Consider the following 19,086-nt stretch of genomic DNA (forward strand, 5'->3'; position numbering starts at 1 on the left):
TCCAGGCTCATTGGTAGTGCTCTCAGGCCACAGCAACAGACACATTTAACCTCCGCAGGACTACTACTCCTAAATCCTAATCAGGCCATCATCTTCAGTGGGACTCCTTGCACAGGGAAGAACTTAGCAGGGTTTGCAGGACCAGTCCTTAAAAACAGCAAGTACAATACTCTCCCTCTACAATGCTTTTCTCAAACAAGTTGAACGTATTTTGCAAACGCTCAACTCACCTTCTTAGCCCAGGGACACTTCAGGCCATGAAAGTAAATAGGCCAATATTAAGTGAGGTGACTCAAACATTTACGCAAGCAAAACCACTCTTATTTGGTCAGAAAACAAACAAAATTCAATGTTGGCAGAGTTTTATAAGCCATCACACTTCACTTTGTTTTTCCACTTCTTTCCCAGGGCCCAACCTTGAAAGGCAAGGTAACCTTGGTGACTGCTCAGGTCACACACGGCTTCTCAAGGTTGTCCCACAGTTCTCAGGACATCTCTCGGTCAGGACATACAACGCGGCAACAGGCACTGCTGGGACCAGGAAGCAACACACAACACGTGTATGCTGGACATTTGCTTGGGACACAGAGAAGATCAAACAAAACCTCAGCCTTCCTTTTTATTCCTGTCAGTAGAACATGCACTAATGATATTCTATGTTTTATAAATCAGTTCAATATAAAAAAGAGAGACTGAGGTAACTTTTTTTTATAGTTCAGCCATTAAAGAGTCCTACCTTCGTATCTGAGTTGTTATTTTTTCATTACATAGATCAGTTGCAACCAGGCTTCTCAAAAGCTGGAAAGAGAAATTGGAAAGATTAATTCTAACGGACTGGATACACATCTTCCTTTAAAACAAGGCAAGAATTATACAGAGATTATACAAAACTTGTATTTAATTCTAATGAAAGATATGTGTCAGAATAAATCAGGTTTCACTGAAACGCTTCACTGGTTGAGCTTGTGACTTTTGCTCTTTTTGTATGAAATTTAAGCAATATAACTTCTAGGGAGGACAACGAGCGGAGACTAGAAGCAGATAGCTCTATTCCAAAATGAGGCCTGTAAAGGTTGTACAAATGTTTAGTGGATAGTGCCCTAATTCATTACAGAATGGGATTCATATACTTACACAGTGAAAAGCTCGGATTAGGCACACAACATAATTTCCATTATGTTAATGTTGCTTTAAAATATATTGCACGGAGTGCTGCAACAATCAAATTATTAATTATAATGTCTACTCAGAGTAGAAAAGTGTTGCAAACAGAGGGCTGATTACTGCTTCAGTACTTCCAATCTGCATACTCATTGTTTAGTACAGGGAAAACAAATTATCTTGTGTTGGCCCTAGTTCAAATTTAATTAAATGAGTGCAAAGCAATTATAATAAAGTACAATAGTATAGTAATGAAAGGAAAATAACTCATTAACCTATTAATCTTTATTTATGTTCCTCTCAAATAAGTATGTAATTTCTTTATCACTGCATCCCATAAGAAATAGGAGGCTCTCACTGCTCCTGGCCTGCTTTAGTGGGGCTTATTTTGCTAAAGATCATCGTATGACTTCACTGTTTCTATTTATATAGATTTTTTTAATGCATCTGATTTTTCTCCTCTCCCTTACACCCTGTATTTTAAAACCCTTTCTCACATATCTGTGATATAGATTATAAACCTGTTCTCACCCCCCTTTTCTTTTAGCACTTGTCAGTTGTGAAAGGTAAACCTCTCTGTGAGCATTGGTATGCTTCTGTCATTGCGTCAGGGAGGCAGCGCTCCCAGAACATCTGCTATAAAAGACAGTCTCACATTAAGACATAGGATGAAAGCATATTATTTCTACAAGGACCTGACACAGCTATTGCCTTACAATCTTCATGGGCATGACAACCAGCTCCATCCTTTCAAATGTGCTTTTTTGGATCTCCATTCCACGTTTTATCTAGGTTGCTGGCTTGTTTTGTTATTCTGACAAATCTCGAGTTTATGGAAAAACAGTATTTTTAGACGATTAGTCAAATATTGTACTCCAGCACATTTTAGCCGTGCTTGCTGTATGCTAGCTATCATTATGACCTTATCTCTCCAGAACTGGTTTTGTTTTCATTGACATCTTACATTCTGGTGTGTACACTTCATGTCACACACCAGTGCTTAGCTTATTGCAGCCAGTCAGCGTTGCTGCCATCCTTTCACTAAGCTAAGCCAGGCAAAAAAAAAAAAAAAAAACTCCCAAGCCCCAAGGTTTTTGCTCTAAACTGTGAGGAAGCAGCAGGATTATGAGTGAAAACGCATTTCAAAACCTGTTTCTAAATAATGCTTTCTCTTTATTACGCTGAGGAAACTAAATAGTATTACCATTCAAATTACTGAATAAAATGAAGTCCAGATGATACTGCACCACAAACAGTGACATAATGTTACTGTGGTGAATAGGCAAAAATCGGTAACAGCTACATAAACCGTGAGAAAATTAAGTTAGAAAAACTACACTTTTAAAATATAGCTTCCACTTGTGCACGCACAAGTGTGATTACCGGCACACAAAGACCAGAGGTACCTGTGTAAAACATAACCAAGAGAAATAAAGTTCTGAATATGCATGAAGTTTGGGTGAAGGCTCCTTTTGAAAACTGGGAAATAAAACCTTCACAAAAGAGTTTGCGAAGTCAGATGTCCTTAGGCTTTTTTCCTTAGATAGTGTGGATGTGTGGACCCTTACTGCCTTATAAGCTTCTAGCAGAAGAGCTTCCAAAAAGTTATTAACAGATTCTCCGAGAGGCTTGTAGAGGTGCAAATTTGCAGCTCAGATGGCTGAGAAACATACAAGTTCACCATATCTTTCCTCTTCACACATAGCAAAAAACTTCTGCCTGGAAGAGTGTATTTCTGGTTTCACAATCTGCTGCCGAGAACTCTGTTAGCAAGAAATGCAACTCTTTAATCTTAATGACACTTAATGAATCAATCTATTCTTTGCACATTTTTAACACTCAGTTCTTTATTTCACACTTACTGCTCAATTCTTGCTTTTACATTATCTCAGCACTAGTGCCATATTCACGCAACTGCAGGCAGAGCCGCGCGTGGATCTCACGCGCCCCGTGGCGCACGCGCCGTTGTTCGTCGGGCCGTTCCCGCAGACCCGTTCCCGCGCCGAAGGAGCCACGGGAAAGTGCAGCGCCACCGCCAATAGGTGGCATATTTGCATTTTGCTGAGTAGAGTGCCATAACTCTTCTTTGTTTGTTTGTGTTTGTTTGCTTTTACAATGATCCCTGTTTTAATTATAGCATTTCGACATGTGAAGTAACTCTATCATTAAAAAGAGCGAGAAAGCAAAAAAAAAAAAAAAAAGAAAAGGAAAAAAATCTGCCATGTACAGACATCAGAATCCTACATGAATCGATATCTTTTTCAGTTCAGAGCGAAATATTTGGCATTGAGCTAAATTAATGTTTATCTTATGTGTGGAGCAACCACTAGAGGGGAGTTTGACACTCATGTTGCAAGTTCACAACTGTATGCTAAACTGCAGGCAAATGTAGATCACAAATCCTGGGTAATTAAACACGATTATCATGCCAAACCCACAAATTCTCACTATCTTTCCAGATTACCGAGTGAGATGATTTCTGTCTGACTTAATAAAAGTCTAATTTCTGCTGCCAGTCGAACTGACCTTGTCCAGCGTCATGATACGTAAAATGGAGGGATGAGCCTGTAGTGAGCTGAAGTGTAGAATATGAGGCATGCTCAGTAATGAAGACAAATACAATACAGAATTGCCTGACACAAGGCTAGATGTCACAATCATTGGATTTCTGCAAGCTATAGGACAGTTAGGTAGGAAAGAGTTGTCTTCTCTGTTCCTCATGCCTGCAAATCACTATCCTAGCATGGTATCCTGTGAAAATACACAAATTCCTACTAAGCCCAAAGTATCTTTATATTAATGACTTCCTATGTCTGTTATCTGCAGCAAAATGTACATTTACTAACTATCCTCGCTGTTTCCTCCTATGTACATCTTGGTTTTATTTAACGTGAACTCCTACTGTTCTGTGCACCAAATGTAGAGTGACGAGGTCAGAGTTTCAAAAAGCATTGGGCCCCTTGTGCAATGAGTATAATATACACCTTGATGACATTTTCTTGTAATGCAAATAGGCATAGTTTCACTGAAGTCAACTGCAAAAGTTTTGGACACATATGTGTCACCCTAAAAGAACATCGCACGTGTTGCAGAATACCTGACTGCAGTGGGAATTAGGATTCAACTCAAACGCTTAGGCATGAGGAAGTACGACAAATGCATGGTGCCCTCTCCAGTTCTGTTCCTCTTTACACCCATTTCTTTACCCAGAAGGAATACTTATAACCTAGCTCATTTCCCTTATTCATCAGACACAATCTCATCATAACACAAGATTTTGTATCACAGCATCATATAGAGCCCCTCTGGTAAATAACACAGCTTCCTTAAGATCATAGTTTGCATGACTGCAGATATTTTCAGGTGCAGGAACATATCTGTCACAAGTAGAAAGTATTTATATATGTGTGTGTATATATATCATTTTTCATATATCATTTTTTCATACACTAGGTCTCAGATTTACTTCTACTGATCTTTAGAATAATGGAAGAGTGCAGATTCAAAATAATAGAAAAGCTAATACATCTTCTGAGACGGAAAGAAATGAATACAGTGCACATTGCTTGTCACAAAGAATGCATTTAATCCATGCTCTTATTTATAGTATCAAAATGTTTTTGACAGTAGTAAGGAGAGTAAGAAGTCAACAAACATGAGACAAAGACGAGAAGCAAAACTGTACTCAGTTTAACTCAAACAGTATTTAAAGGGGCACTGATCATGTAAGAACATGTAAAATATATAATTAAAAGTTAAAGCTGTCTGTCCCCTTTTATGATGACGTTCCTGTTGTGCACTGTAACATACTATCCACCTAATTCACTCTAACACCTCCAGTGTAAATCGGAAGTTATTCCACTGACAACAATGGAATTCTTCTGGCATACAATTGATGTGAGGCAAGATTTTGACCCCGTATCTGAAAACCTTCCATTAAAGAGATAATTAACGTACACAGGTGCTGTTTTTCCCAAATAATTGATGTGGAAGTCTAACCAGTTCTAAAGGCTGGCCATTTGCTTAACAGACAGGAATTTATTTTCCTCTGTAATGAGCACAATTTCATACAGATGCACTTTTTTCTCCAGGAAGTAGAAAGGCAAACTATATTTCGGCTTTCAATCTTTCTCACGCCAAAACTGCAAATGGCCCCTAAAGATCTTCTGCAACCCCACTGAGTCCATGTGAGATACTGCAACTAGCCCTTCTGCAAGGTATCGCCTTGGGCACTAGTTTCTGAAAGTTTGGAAACGCGCTGAGGACACCAAATGCTCAGAGACTTGGGCCCTACCTGCTCCACACTGGAAAGGTGCTAGTAACCCACACAGGTTTCAGGGCAGCTACCAGAAACCAAAAGGCAGAATAACCAAAGGGCATTTCTTCATGGTTGCAACTGTATAACGAAATACTTCTCAGGCCAGCCCTCCCTCAGAGGTGCAGTCCAGTGGAGGACAACGAGAATAGGGACATGCTGCCTAGTGATGTGACCACCAACCTTACAGAAGCAATCATGCTTGGCTTGCAGGTCCTATAGGCCAGATCAGTACTTTTGTCCATCATAAGCATTCTCCTTTGTAGATTAATTCCTAGCATCAAAATTAAGAATGTCTACTATCAAATGAGGTTTAAAGACCATAGTGTACTAATTGATCATGAAATAATTAGGAGACTGCAATGTAACACTGTTCCCTACAGAGAGCTACTGTGATCTTAAAACATTTCATGAAAATAGTAAAAGGGGTATGTCAATGCTGCCATAAATGTGTTGGCAACCCTTCAAGTGGAATACTCTACAGGTTATGTTATGCTGAATATTCCACATACCGAACAGGTTCAGAGATGTGCTAATAGGATGAACATGGGTATGGAGACCTAGTCTTTCAAGAACTGCTCATGAATTTGCCAGCCTCGCAAAACAAGTAGCTTGAGCAAAAAAACATTAAAATCACTATTTACAAAGTGTGATTCATCTGTTTAATGGTGACAGAGAATTCAGTATGTAGCCCAGATGGTAGCACAAATAGCAAATCTAGTCTGGCTTTTTGATGCTATGGACATGCTGCCTGACTGGCTCACACTAAGATATATAGATAGATAGACAAATAGACAGACAGAAAGACAGATAACAACCTCCTCTTCTTGAGATAGAATTTGCTGTTAATACATACTTTAGAATATAAAATCTAGCTATGCAAGGACCTTATTAATCTATAGAACCAGTATAAGAGAGACCTGAAGTCATAGACAAGTTTTTATTTTAAGTTTAGAAATTCAGATTTTTCTATTGTCCTCTTAGGAAAAAAAAAAGGCAAGGCCAAAGTTTGAAAGCCTATTCAATAACAGATCTTAAGCTTTAAGCTAGAACAGGATGATTCTGGGCTAATGCAGTGATTCCCCAACAGCTGGCATACGTACTTTGTAGTACTACAAGCTTTTGGCAAAGAAATTCATCTGACTCTGGATTCTATTCCCAGAGCTGCCTTTCACCAACTTCTAACCCACGGCAATTTACCTAACTTCTGCCTGTTCCTGGTTAGCCATATGGTAAATAGATAATATAATTGCACTCTTTATAGGCTTATTGTGTGACTTAATTATTGAATGTCTTTAAGATATGTTGAGTTTCTTGGTGAAGAGTTCTACAATCCATTAATAAATAATAATATAGGGGGACTGAGAGAAGGGGGAGCATGAAACTGAATTGTTGCATAGGATAAATGCTAGCCAAACTGAGGCAGCAGAAACAACGAGAAGTTATTAATCGATATGATCTGGAAAGGCAAGGCACAAAATTACTAAATTAACAGCACTAGAAAATGTAGGGAAGGAAAACAGGTTGAATTGAAATGACGAAAAAAGAAAACTTGGGCAAACAGGAAAGGACAGACCTGCAAAACAATGTAAGCTTTGTCTCACTGGAGAGGTGTCGATGCTGGACTCAGCCAGGAAGCTTACAGTGACTGGAAGGAGAACTTCTCCGTGCCTTACAATTCATGTTTCCTTCTGCTCCAGTTTGCTCATTTCTTTGCAGTATAGCTTACACAGGCTGCTCTAATAGACGGCACTGCCACAGGGCATATGCCCTCTTCTATCTCATCTAAAGTGGGTGGTACCTCAGGGACTTGACAGCTTCTCCTGAACGTGTGGCATTTCTGGGACAGACATCTGCACAGAAATCTCCCTAACAGCCTAAGGGAAACACCATTGACTCCCTTCACCAGCCTGATCATCTGCAAATTACTTCATATGAACTACTTTAACTACCTAAGCATAATTGCCATAAGTGATCCGTTGATTGCTATCCGACACTTAGCTTTTCTGTTTTCATTTCCAGATGTTTCTGATTTTGTCATCACTCATAACTCCATTTTATCACACACATGACAACATATATTTAACGGGCATGACCAAACTAAAACAAAAGAACTATACCACATAACTACAATAGAGAATTACAGTGTTTAAATATGGTTATTGCAAATTTAATAGTTTGTAAATGAAACTAGCTTATTTCTTATTCAATCCTCATCGGAAAAGTTGCTCTGTACACTGGAATTCTTCATTGCACAGGCCATGTAATTTAGACACTGTGGCAGCATGCAAAACTTCTTCCCGTAATTTTAAATAAATATCATTTGAACTTCAAAAAGTGGGTTTTATACAAGTCCTTATTTGAATTGGAAATCTTTGTTTAAAATTAGATTTATAAGACCTCCAACCTTATCTTCTACTTGTTTCACACAGTTTTAAGTTATTGCTTCTTCCTATTATAAATACAGTGAGCATTGGAGCTATCATTGGATTCAGTTCTGCAATCCTTATTTACATTTAGTATTATAAAACAAAGGCACCAGTGTGAACACAGAAATACTTTGAGTTAGGCTGCAAAGCAGGAACTCAAAGATAAAGATTTTTTTCGATCTATTTCTGTAATCAAGCCAAGCCAAGGACATCGCTCTCAGATTTATTTTTTAAGAATCATCTTCTTTCTGGATTTTTCAGAAGTACATTATGTGGGCTGGGTACTTTTTATTTCAGGAATATTGAGAGATTGCTCACTTGAACCCTTATACTAACATTTTACTATGGCATTGCCTCTGTACTAAAAAGGTACAATTTAATCTGGAAAACAAAAGGGGGGAGAGTTAGAGAGAGAGAGAAAGATGTTTTCTGCCCATGTGGATAGGTTCTTCTCCAATGTAAGAAAACAAAGACAATCTTTGCTATTCAAGAACTTTTTAACCAAACTGAGGAACATCCCTCAAATAACTATGAAGAGTCGTTATGCACTATAGAGAAAAATATCTAATATTAATCCAGTGGGAAGGAGAAACAGAAGAAAGAGGATGTAATAGCTATTTTCCAGTCATACGGCTGAATCCATGGCACGCAACCTGAGAGATTCGGTGCAGCTAAATGATTTTGTTCCATAGAGTAAATTTTGACGAATTATTTGGCCTCATCCCCTCGCACTGAACCATTCATAACTGAATCTTGCTCAATCTCACTCTTAAAAGTGTACAAGTGACTCAGAAGAATTCCATACCTTTTATCTCTAAAATATTAAATATGAACATTTTAGTTTACCTTCTGTCACTCCACCACTCATTTGCTTGCTAGTGACGATGAAGCTGTGTCACTTCCAATAAAACTTCACTCTATCATTCATTTTTTTTCTTGCAAAGAAAGCAGGTGAATCCTTGATCTGTAAAAGATAAATGTCATTTTGTTCTAGTCTGTCTGACCAGTCTATCAATGACAGTCCTTCATCTGCTGTGGAAAAGTGAACAGCACACCATGAATTTGCTAACATTGCATCTGCCAGGACATTTTTCTTCAATAGTAAGTGAGGCATAATAAACCTTGATCTTTTGTCCACTAATTTTTGTTTGGGAGGTATAATTCATTGGCTATTTACTACTACACACTCTCCCTCTACAGATTCAGATTCTGCATCCACAGTCAAAACAAAATTCTCACTTTGATTCAACAAAAAAAATACTATTTATTATTCTTAAAAGAATAATGTAACAGATAAAACCTCCATGCTAAAATTTTAGACCTTCATTTTCAGTGCTGACACCTGCAGAGTGACATATGAGAGAAAGAGGCTTTATTATCAAAAGAACTCAAGAAGATTCCCTCTGAATTCCAGTAAATATCTTCCTTTTCAACAGCTTATTCAAGATATATGAATGTGATGAAATTCCGTGTTCTGTATGAGTGAACGCATTTTCATTTTCATTCAGCAAATAACAATCTGTAACCCATGATGACATTAGAAAGAGTATTTGTCTTTGCAGCGCTCCATGGAAGCTGTTTGACCACCTCTGTCAAAACTTTTTAGGCTAAAAGTTACATTTGCGATCATTTATGCACAGCCAATTGACCATTCAGTGGTTGGAAAAGTATTCTTAGACCTTCCACTGCCTACACAATGCTATTTTCCTAACAGTATACGTTTCAGTAAGTCCATTTCAAAAACAACCCTATGCATGGGTATATTTTTATTCAAACACAGGTGTCAGCTTGTGCATATGGCTGTAGCTCACCTGAAATTAAGGGGCTCATGATAACTGACACTTCCTACGAACCTGAGCCAGTATGCCATGTGTATGCAGATGAAATAACATTAATTAAATAAAATCAAAACAAAAAATAGCAGGAATGCTCCCTGTAAAATATATTTCATCTGCATATAAGAAAGCAATCTGAAAATTACCTTGACTCCATTGCCCTTTCCCATGCGGAGATGCATGTGAAAAAGGCTCCAAAATAATATGAGATAGGTTTCTCCCACTCCAGCACAGAGAAACCTTTGAAAAATAACTGATTGTAAACTTTATGAGTAAAAATAGCTTTTGTTTTAGATGTCATATTACATCCCCTCTATTTTTTCATCTTGACTTGTGGAAAGTTATTATAATCTATTATATAGAAGCATAACCTATTATAAAGAAATAAAACAAGTAGACACATGTCATCCTGAGTAATGCAATATATAATTACTAGATAAGATGCAAATTAATGCATTTTTGTGTGTTTACTGCAGGAAACAATTTTTCAACTCTGTGCTAGTAATTTCTTGCCCTCCAGTTCTTCTACTTCTGTTCCTCGGAGAAGATTTCTCTCCCAACGTAGATGCTCTCTAGAGGGAGACTACAACTATATTTACAAGTACACAAGCAACAATATATTCTTAATTGATTTGAATCAGGAAGAAGATTTGGAGCAGCTGAACTCACACAGAAGGTATGTTGTGGAGCAACTTCCACTTATTAAAAGACAGAAATATAACAATCATCTATATAGTAACAAAAGCTCATTCCCATGAGCTTTGTTTGCTCATTTAATCCTAAACTTCTTTCATGAATTTACCACAAGATACGTTCTTTCCTTTCTGAAAACTGGTCAACTGTCTTTCCCCTACTATAACTTTCCGTAGTCAAAGCAGCAAGGAGAAAAAGATTAACAAAAAAAAGTCACCCTTAGAAACCAATTTACTTAGAAATCACCTAATTGACTTATATTTCCAAATTATTGTAAATACTACAATTTAGCTTTCATTTTATGGCAGCAGCGAGGAAATCAAACTCCAACTCAATACTCCCTTGCATAATTACTAGTGCAAACAACAGCAAAGCAATCCTTGCTCCAAAGACATCACATACAATCAAGTTATTAAAAACAGCAATACAGATCATTATTGTCTGTCTGTAAGATGGCGTTTAAACTAATCAGCAGATGCCACATCTAGCACTAAGTTGTTATAACTTGTAATATAATCTGTTCTAGGACACAAGACCAACACTTCTGATTATGGGCTGACTTCACTAAACTACAGTGCTTGAGAAAACTGAATTCACAAAATGTCTTGACATGAGCCTAACTCTTCTGTTACAGTAAAAGCAAATCATCTAGGCAAATCATCAAAATGCATGTCACCTAGCAAGAGTACTTAGCTAAAACGGACTTTAAGTTAAGGCACACAAATTTAAACTGTCTTGCATTGTTACCAAGTCTCTACTAAAAAGGGCTGGATAGTTTAGGATATTAACTGGTGTTCACACACTTCCTAAATTCTAGGAGGTCTGCAAAGTTTTACTTCAATAATACCATTACCATCAAACTTCACTGCAAATATAAAAGAAAATGATAATTAAATTCTTAAAATAGATCTTGTTAACTCAGTTTTAGAATTATGTGCATGCAATTCATACACACAGAAATTTGTGCAGCTTTCTTGTTCATAGTCATCTTCACTGCACAGCTAAACACAACACGTGAACTTCTAAAATAATTATCCAGAAGTGCAAATACCTTACTTGCATGTGTGGTTCTAAGGCTTTGACTCATAATTTCAACATGGTTTTTGTTTAGAGATTTATACTAATTTCTTACCAATAAATACTAAAAATATTTCCATAGTAGAGTAAGTTCCCTTAAATTACTAGGCTTTTCACACGCGCAGGTTCAGTAAGTATCCATTTCCACTTCAATAACTAGGAAGGTACATGTTATGGGTTGATAAAACCTATTATGTTAGCAAAAATACATTACAGCACATTCAGCATCCATCAGTGCTGAAAGTACTAACACATACAAATGTTTTGCTATAGATTTAAAAATTGAAGTAGATTGAGAACCTTTTCTAACCTCAAGGGGAAATGGGGTTATAGAAAGGAGGAAGCTTCATGGCAGAAAGCTGTTTTGATATCTGTACTTACCTACTTACCAAGAATAAGTCAAATAATCCTTTCTTGGCATTACAGGGCAACCAGTTCAGATAAATAAACCAGACCACGTAATTCATAATCCAAAATGGTAACAATTCGTTTTCAGAATTAGCCTCCTGTGAAAGAAAGCACCTGTGTTTCAAAGCCACTACTATTTTAGCCCTGATTTACTTGCACCACTACATGTTTTGGCCTCCCCCTGAACAGACCTGGAAATCTAAGCAACTGGGCCTAGAAAACTATGGTCTGCAGGTTTCACGCAACTCAAAATATACACAACAGAACTTACGAATAATTGTCTTTTAGAAAAAGCTGACTTAAGCAATTGAGATAACAGAATCCTACAACACTCTGGATGAAGCACACTAAAAAAGTGAATTAATAAGTTATCTGATGCTGAGCTCCAGATGTTTCTTACTCTGGCAAGGTTCCGTAAGTGATGATAAGCAGATTTACATACTTAACTAATATGCTTATTTAAAGAAAATTTCCAAATCCAGACTAACATCCAGATTTCCTATTTGGCTTCAGATCAAAAGACATCCTATCAGTAAGGACAGCATCCAGGAAAAACCTTTTCAACATCTGCTTAGAACTAAACAACAGATATTTGATTTTCTGCAAATTTAATTGCAGACAAAATTTTACTTCATCCAATATTTTTTATATCCTCAAGGCAGTCTGACCTAGTCATTTTGCATATTCAAATCTCTGAATGCAATTCATACACTGGCAGAGACAGCAGTTGCTGAGGAGAAACTCTAACAGCTTGTAGTTCACATTTAAAACGCTATGAACAATTTCACTCCAAGTGAAGGCAAAAGAAATTTTGGGAAACAAAGCCCTTCCCTCACCTACAATACAACCATTTAAAGAAGCGGGTTCAAAAATGTTTTATATGTTCCTTATAGTCTAAAGAAACTTAAGTAATGAATAACAAAAATTGAAGCTTTACTTTTTCATAAGGGTGGAGGATGGAAAAGATAATTTTAAATTAATCCTGCTGTGTCACGGTGATATTCTCTGAAACTCTTTTCCATGAAAAGTGCTTATTGTTACATTTAAGGAAAACTCTTAGAAAAGGCAGACTCGAAGGAAGAACTTTTTCCTTCTAGTAAGCCGGGACTAAGCAGAAAGAAAAGACCAGAACATACAAAACATTGACTTAATTTTCACAATTAATGATTTTGGAGGAGGGTTTAAATGAAGAAGAAGGGACCTATTTTCAGACAAGTTGAGCACTCCCATACAGTTCTACCAGAAGTCAACATAATGGTTATATAAACATAAAAGATGTAAAAGTTAAATAATGCTAGTAGACGCTAGCAGATATACAGACTACTAGATAGACAGATTGTCTGAGGAATGATGCCAAGGATTAGGATGGTGAAAACCAGCCAGTGTCTCCTGTGGTTACTGGTATACATGAGAGAAAAGGAAAATACACCTACCGCTAATTGGGACAGAAGAAAATCTTCTGGATCCTGATAACCCTAAGATATGGTTGGCCTACAGGTACTTCACAGCCACTGCTTTCAACCTACTTTGCAAACATGTAAGTACGGGAAAAGTGCTAATCGCAATCACCCTGCCAGGCTGCGGCAGAACCAGAAATACAGCCAAAAGAAACGAGAATGCCCTAGCTGCCAAGCCACACCAATTTCCTTATGTTAAAAGGAGAGAATATGTTTCTACAGTTCATTAGCTATGAAAGAAGCCTGCAAATGTCACAGGAACATTCCCTAAATCGTGCTCAGAAATCAAAAGGAAATACATTACTTCTTTAAGAGTGTGCGACTTCTAAATCGTCATCACGACTCTGGAATATCTGGGGTAAACAATATTGCTATGGGATGGACTCGGGCTTTCTGTGGTTTCCTATCAACTGCCTTTGTAGCTGTACGACAGCAAGCAGAAAACCGCATTGTATTGGTTTGTTACTGAACACAGCGGCAGTCCAAGGTGTCGGAGCTCAGACTCTCTTCCCCGATAGGCACATGCAAGGCAGCTTGCCGCAGGTCATGACATTCAAGTACATATGAACGAAGGCAAAACCTCCACGATGGTTATAGACTGTAAATTGGCTTAAGTTGTGAATAGGCTTAAAACAGTGGGATTAACACTTACTGAATATTAAGTTTTATTTCTATAACAGTGTGGGTCTTCACAGGTCGCAATTCCAAATTTCCTGACGTCCATGAAGTTCAACCAAGAAGATATGTTCCTTCTCAAATGAGCTACGATTAGCACTTGATCATTTGTCTCCAAGACCTGATGCTTTAAAACAGACGTAGCAAAATACGTCACCGATGCTTTCGGAGGTGAAAGGCCTCCCTCCCGGAGCGCCGTCCGGCCAAGCCCTGCCAGAGCTGCGCCAGCCAAGACAAGGCTCTGGAAGGAGCTGGAGAGCAGCAGCCAGGTGCTTTAGGGTGAATACCTGGCAGTGGACCAGCTGCCCAAATCGTTTTTTTCAGGCTCAAACTACGTTGGGAAGCACGGACACAACACGGGGCAATTCATTTCTGATTTTACCAATGCATTTTAGACAATGCCGTTTAGCTTCAGCTAGCCCCTAACATGACAGCCGTGTCTCACAGCAATATTCCCTGCTGTACTCATTCCTAACTCCTCTCCTGTTTACTATCCCTCTTTTGGTGTTGTCAGGTTCTTTTATTCTCTTCATCCTTTTTTAAAAATTTTATTCCATATGTAAAGAAATTTGTCCCCAGTTCTTTTGTACCTTTCTCTAGCAGCAGTTCACATTCCCGGTTACCCGTATCGGGCACAAGCACAGACAGTGTCCTGGAGCATCAGTGCTTTCCATTCCTTCAGGATTTTGAATACATCAGTACAGTCACCTCTTCTTTTCTTCTGTCATGGATGTAGTTTTCCTGATCTCTCTTTCTATAAATAAGATCCCCAAATCCCTGAACCATCCTAGACCACTCTTTTTACATCCTTCTCCAGTTCTGTGGTATCTTTTAAACATGGGAACGAGAAAGGAGCATGACACATGCTTTTTTCATTACAAAATTGGGTTGCCACTGAGTCCTCTCATTCCATGCACTTACATGTTGAAGTTCATGGGTTTTCCCTTCTTAGAATGTGCATTTTATTAAAAATATTATAACTTAATATTTTTGGCATTGTGATTTCTTCTTTTATACTGCAGAAGAACCAGATATACACGGCTTCTGCTTTCGGTTTACCATAACATCTAGTCTCCTTGCCTTATTGCTTCAGTTGCTCTCAGCTCAATTGTAACTGCAGAATTATTAATATATTAAGATTCTCCATAGTATATTCACTCCCATATGTCCAAGTGCAACAGGAAATGTAAACCAGTAAAGAAGTTTGTAAACTGTTCAGCTCTGTTATAGGAACTTTAAAGAGCAGCCTCTGTTTAGACTAGTTTTCCAAACATGCTTCATGCAGTGTCATTAAGAAGGCGTCAGCAAAGTAAAGCCTTCTTTTCCCCCCTCAGGCGATGGCATGCGTTTCAGTTGGTCCAGTTTAACACTGGCCCAGTATTTAGTAACCCAGCACCCTAATAGCATGCTAGCTTGTACTATAACAGGTAGCTGCATATGAATGACTCAACATGGTCACATGCGACAGACTCTAATGAAAAAATGAAAACAGCACACAACATTTCCAAAACTATCTAAGTGACATAGGAGTTGCAGTCTCGCTTTCAAAAGTGACTTAAATACGTAAGAGATTTTGAAAACTATAATAATCTGTCAATAATTATGCATTCCTCTGGATTACACTATATCTCTGTTTAATTACTCACTTGTAATCACTTTTGTGATTAATTAGATTTTCCTTTGAAGCAGTAGTGCATTATTCCCAATAGCTTACTACAAATTATATACTAACTACTTGTATAACAGAAAAAGGAGGTTTATATAAGTCATCCAGAGCTAATTCCTTGATTGACCTCAGAAAAAAAAAAATCTACAGAGAAAAAAAAGCTAAGCAGCAGCTAGAAAGAAATACTGTTGTTCTCAACAAAAGGAGCTTTGTTTGCTACCTGCTTTGGGAAACAGGGACTATTAAGGCACTTAGGCCACCTGATGAAAGAAGAATCAAGTATTCTGGAGAGGAATTCCCAGCATAAGTGGCAGGAAGCTGAGCAGGGAAAGGGTGCCTATCTTGCCCTGAAAGAATGATAGAAAAATGATAAAGCAAAAGCTAGGAAACAAAAAACAGTGTTCTCCTTCCAGGGCAAGGCAGGGAGATTTCCTGCAAGCTCATAACCTAAAGGCAGCTATGACATACAGGCATGAGCTAAAAGTAGCAGTACTCTTGGATGAAGCTGCCAAAATTCCCAGAGAACGGCGCGCCAGGGACATAGGCACCTTCCAGTTGGCTCCATGCTTGAGTACACCCATGCTTTTGGAAAGTTCCCACGCAGCTATGAATGAACTCTGTGACTGCTGTGCGGTATCCCACGCATCTCCTAATTTATACCTGTATGCTGTGGACAAACTCTCTGTTCCTCCATTGTCATGAATACAATTCTCCTGTTCCTTCCTTTACTTCTTTTTTTTTTTAATTGCTGTAGGTGCTTTGTTGCTGACAAACTCTAGAAAGTTTGAAATGTTAACATGACAATAAAGATATGAAATTTAACATATCAAAGTGCTTTGGATGTCAGTCTGGAAGTTCCCTAGCCTCACATCCTAATAAATCAGCATTCCTTTAGAATTATAAAAGCCATCAGACCATGATAAGGGAGACAAAATCACTTCCAAACTCACCTGGGGTCTTGCAGCTAACAGCACAATCACACGTGATACTGTGCCACAGACTACTAAAGCAAACATTAGGAGGTTTTTTATTTGTATGTATTATTTCTATAGAGCAGTGTCAAAGCTGACAGCTCAAAAGCATTTTCCCAAACTCTTACTGTTTAATAATCTGCAAACATGATTGAAGGAAGCAGTAAGAAATCTAATAAAAATGAATGCAGAAAGGATTAAGGAGACAGCTCCATGACAATTTACAGTTCTACATAGTAGTCTCTTGGTACAAGTCTGATAAGATAAATCTTGTTTACAGTGTGTTAATCCCATGTCCCAAAAATGCTAGTGTGCAATGGATTCAAGTCTGCCTTAGAAGACTGAAGCTGCCTTCACATAAAATAAGCAAACGTAGGTAATCAGCAGCCTGAAGGAGAGAGGAGAAGGTCGAGGGTCACTCTAAATTACCCTTTCCAAAGAGTCATTTATATCGCTCCTCTTCCGAAAATGGTTGATGTAAATTTTTTGGAGGTAAATTACAAGTAAAGCTTCATTTGAGCTTTTCTGGGTCAATCATTGACCTTTATTATTCTCAGTAGGGTAAAGTTAAAAAGTTGGCTTTCAGGTTGTTTACATAATAGAGATTTTACACACTTCCTATGACTAAAGTGGACTCTTATCTAGTGAAAAAACTTTAGTCACAAACAGATCATATGTTTATAGGGTATTGGATACTCTTCCAGATCAATTTCAACTATGAATGTAAAATGTCGCATTTCTCTTTGCATAGCCAATAAGAGTTCATGGACTACTACTTTTTCAATTTCTTTATACCCAAGTCCTGCTATCTCAAAATATTAGGTAATTAGACAACATCCAAAATATTGACCCTGAGAGGTAATGGTTTGGCCCAGACAGGACACAGAAACAGAACACATAAACAAGATTATATTTCTAGCTCTGATATTTGATTTTCTGGTGACTTTAGTCAGCTCATTTCACCTTCTGTGAATGTTTAATCTTCAGCCTTTTTTGACTATAAGTGTTGAAATACTAATACAGATACCTCTCTTGTTTTGCTTCAGAACATCCAAGTACAGAGACTGATATTTTCAGTTGCTGCTTGCCAATAATAACCATTCTTTTTTGCAGTATTTTACTCCTATTTTTGAAAATTTGAAAATAGATGTTTCTCTATAGGCTATACTGTATGTCACTAGTGAGAAGTTAGTTCTCCGTTAGTGAACTTTTTTCCTTTCTCCCTAGGTTGTTCTCAGAATCAATAATCCAAGTTTCTTCTCCTTCTGCCATTTGAATACTTACGTTCTATATCGACTGCTAACTAATCTGAAAGCTATGAAGCTATATTCTTTTTAATCTCATCTGTCATTACAGGAGATGGTCACCTTAGCAGAAAGATCACTATAATGAGTTGCTAATGGGCTATTAAGGGGCTTTCAAGTATCAAGATGATCATCATAAGTAGGAATTGAGACTCATTCTTTATTAAGCTACGTAAGATTAATCTTTTCCTTAGTAATTCCATGGATTAATAATGCAAGGTTTGTGCACCTCAGAAGCTGCTTCCCGGTTTCTTACCATGTGCCACGCAAATTTAGAAATTTGCTCTTGACTCCACAATTTAAAAATAAGGTAACACTAACTCCTTTTAAGGATGGGGAAAACAACATGGTGAACAAGAATACTGAAGGAAATGCTGAGATGACATTCTTGAAATGGTCTTAATCAGAGTTTTCAGAACTACCTTAAATCATATTCCCTTATAGCCCATAACACCTTTAACAGGCACAAAAGCACAAAATATTTCTAACCTAAGGTCTTGCTTTATCTTTGTTTCTGTATCAGATGAATTTCCAGATGCTAACACTTTAGAGGGCTTTGCAGACTACACAGAAATGCTCTGTGCTCTGCCTAAGCTCGTTCTCTCAAAGTCGACATCCTTTCAAAAGAAAGCAGACAACATGGAAAGTGCCACTAGACATTCAGACGTGGAATACTGAACTTATGTTCTTGCTTACATAACAAATGAAAATCAAAAAAGGGTGTTCTTTCCAGGCCCAGCTGGATATGAATCTTATAACAAACTGTCAAACAATTTGACTTATGTCAGATTTTGCTTAGACGCAGTTTTCCGTTTCTTCTGAGCTGAACACGTTCATTTCACTGATTGGCAATGGAATAAAGAAGTTTGCCTACACTTAGACCTTTCAGCGCTATAGGTTACTATGCCAAAGTTGTACATATATAAACAAATTATACATATATATATACACAAAGCTTTTTTTTGCCAGCAATGCCTTTATTCTCAAATACTTCTTTCAAGCCAAATCTTTCTGCCTTCTTTTGGATTTGTGTCCTGATCGACATGGTCAGCACGCCTTATGGTTCCAATGGCTTTCTGAAGTGGCTCTTGCAGT

The 19,086-nt window shown here is 37.8% G+C and overlaps 1 protein-coding gene across 3 annotated transcripts in view; it reads right to left on the reverse strand.

Moving 5' to 3' along the window:
* Positions 1 to 19,086, reverse strand: part of TOX3 (TOX high mobility group box family member 3) — a 155,360-nt gene that overhangs the window by 93,891 nt on the left and 42,383 nt on the right. For 2 of the 3 annotated variants that reach the window (XM_068956095.1, XM_068956094.1), the window contains exon 3: positions 737 to 798. In XM_068956095.1, the coding sequence (XP_068812196.1) occupies positions 737 to 798 (62 nt within the window). Of the gene's footprint in view, positions 1 to 736; positions 799 to 8,751; positions 8,870 to 19,086 lie in introns of all 3 variants that reach the window. The other variant, XM_068956098.1, reaches the window with a different exon arrangement.

Source organism: Struthio camelus, chromosome 10 (assembly GCF_040807025.1).
Source record: "Struthio camelus isolate bStrCam1 chromosome 10, bStrCam1.hap1, whole genome shotgun sequence".
Classification (NCBI taxonomy): domain Eukaryota; kingdom Metazoa; phylum Chordata; class Aves; order Struthioniformes; family Struthionidae; genus Struthio; species Struthio camelus.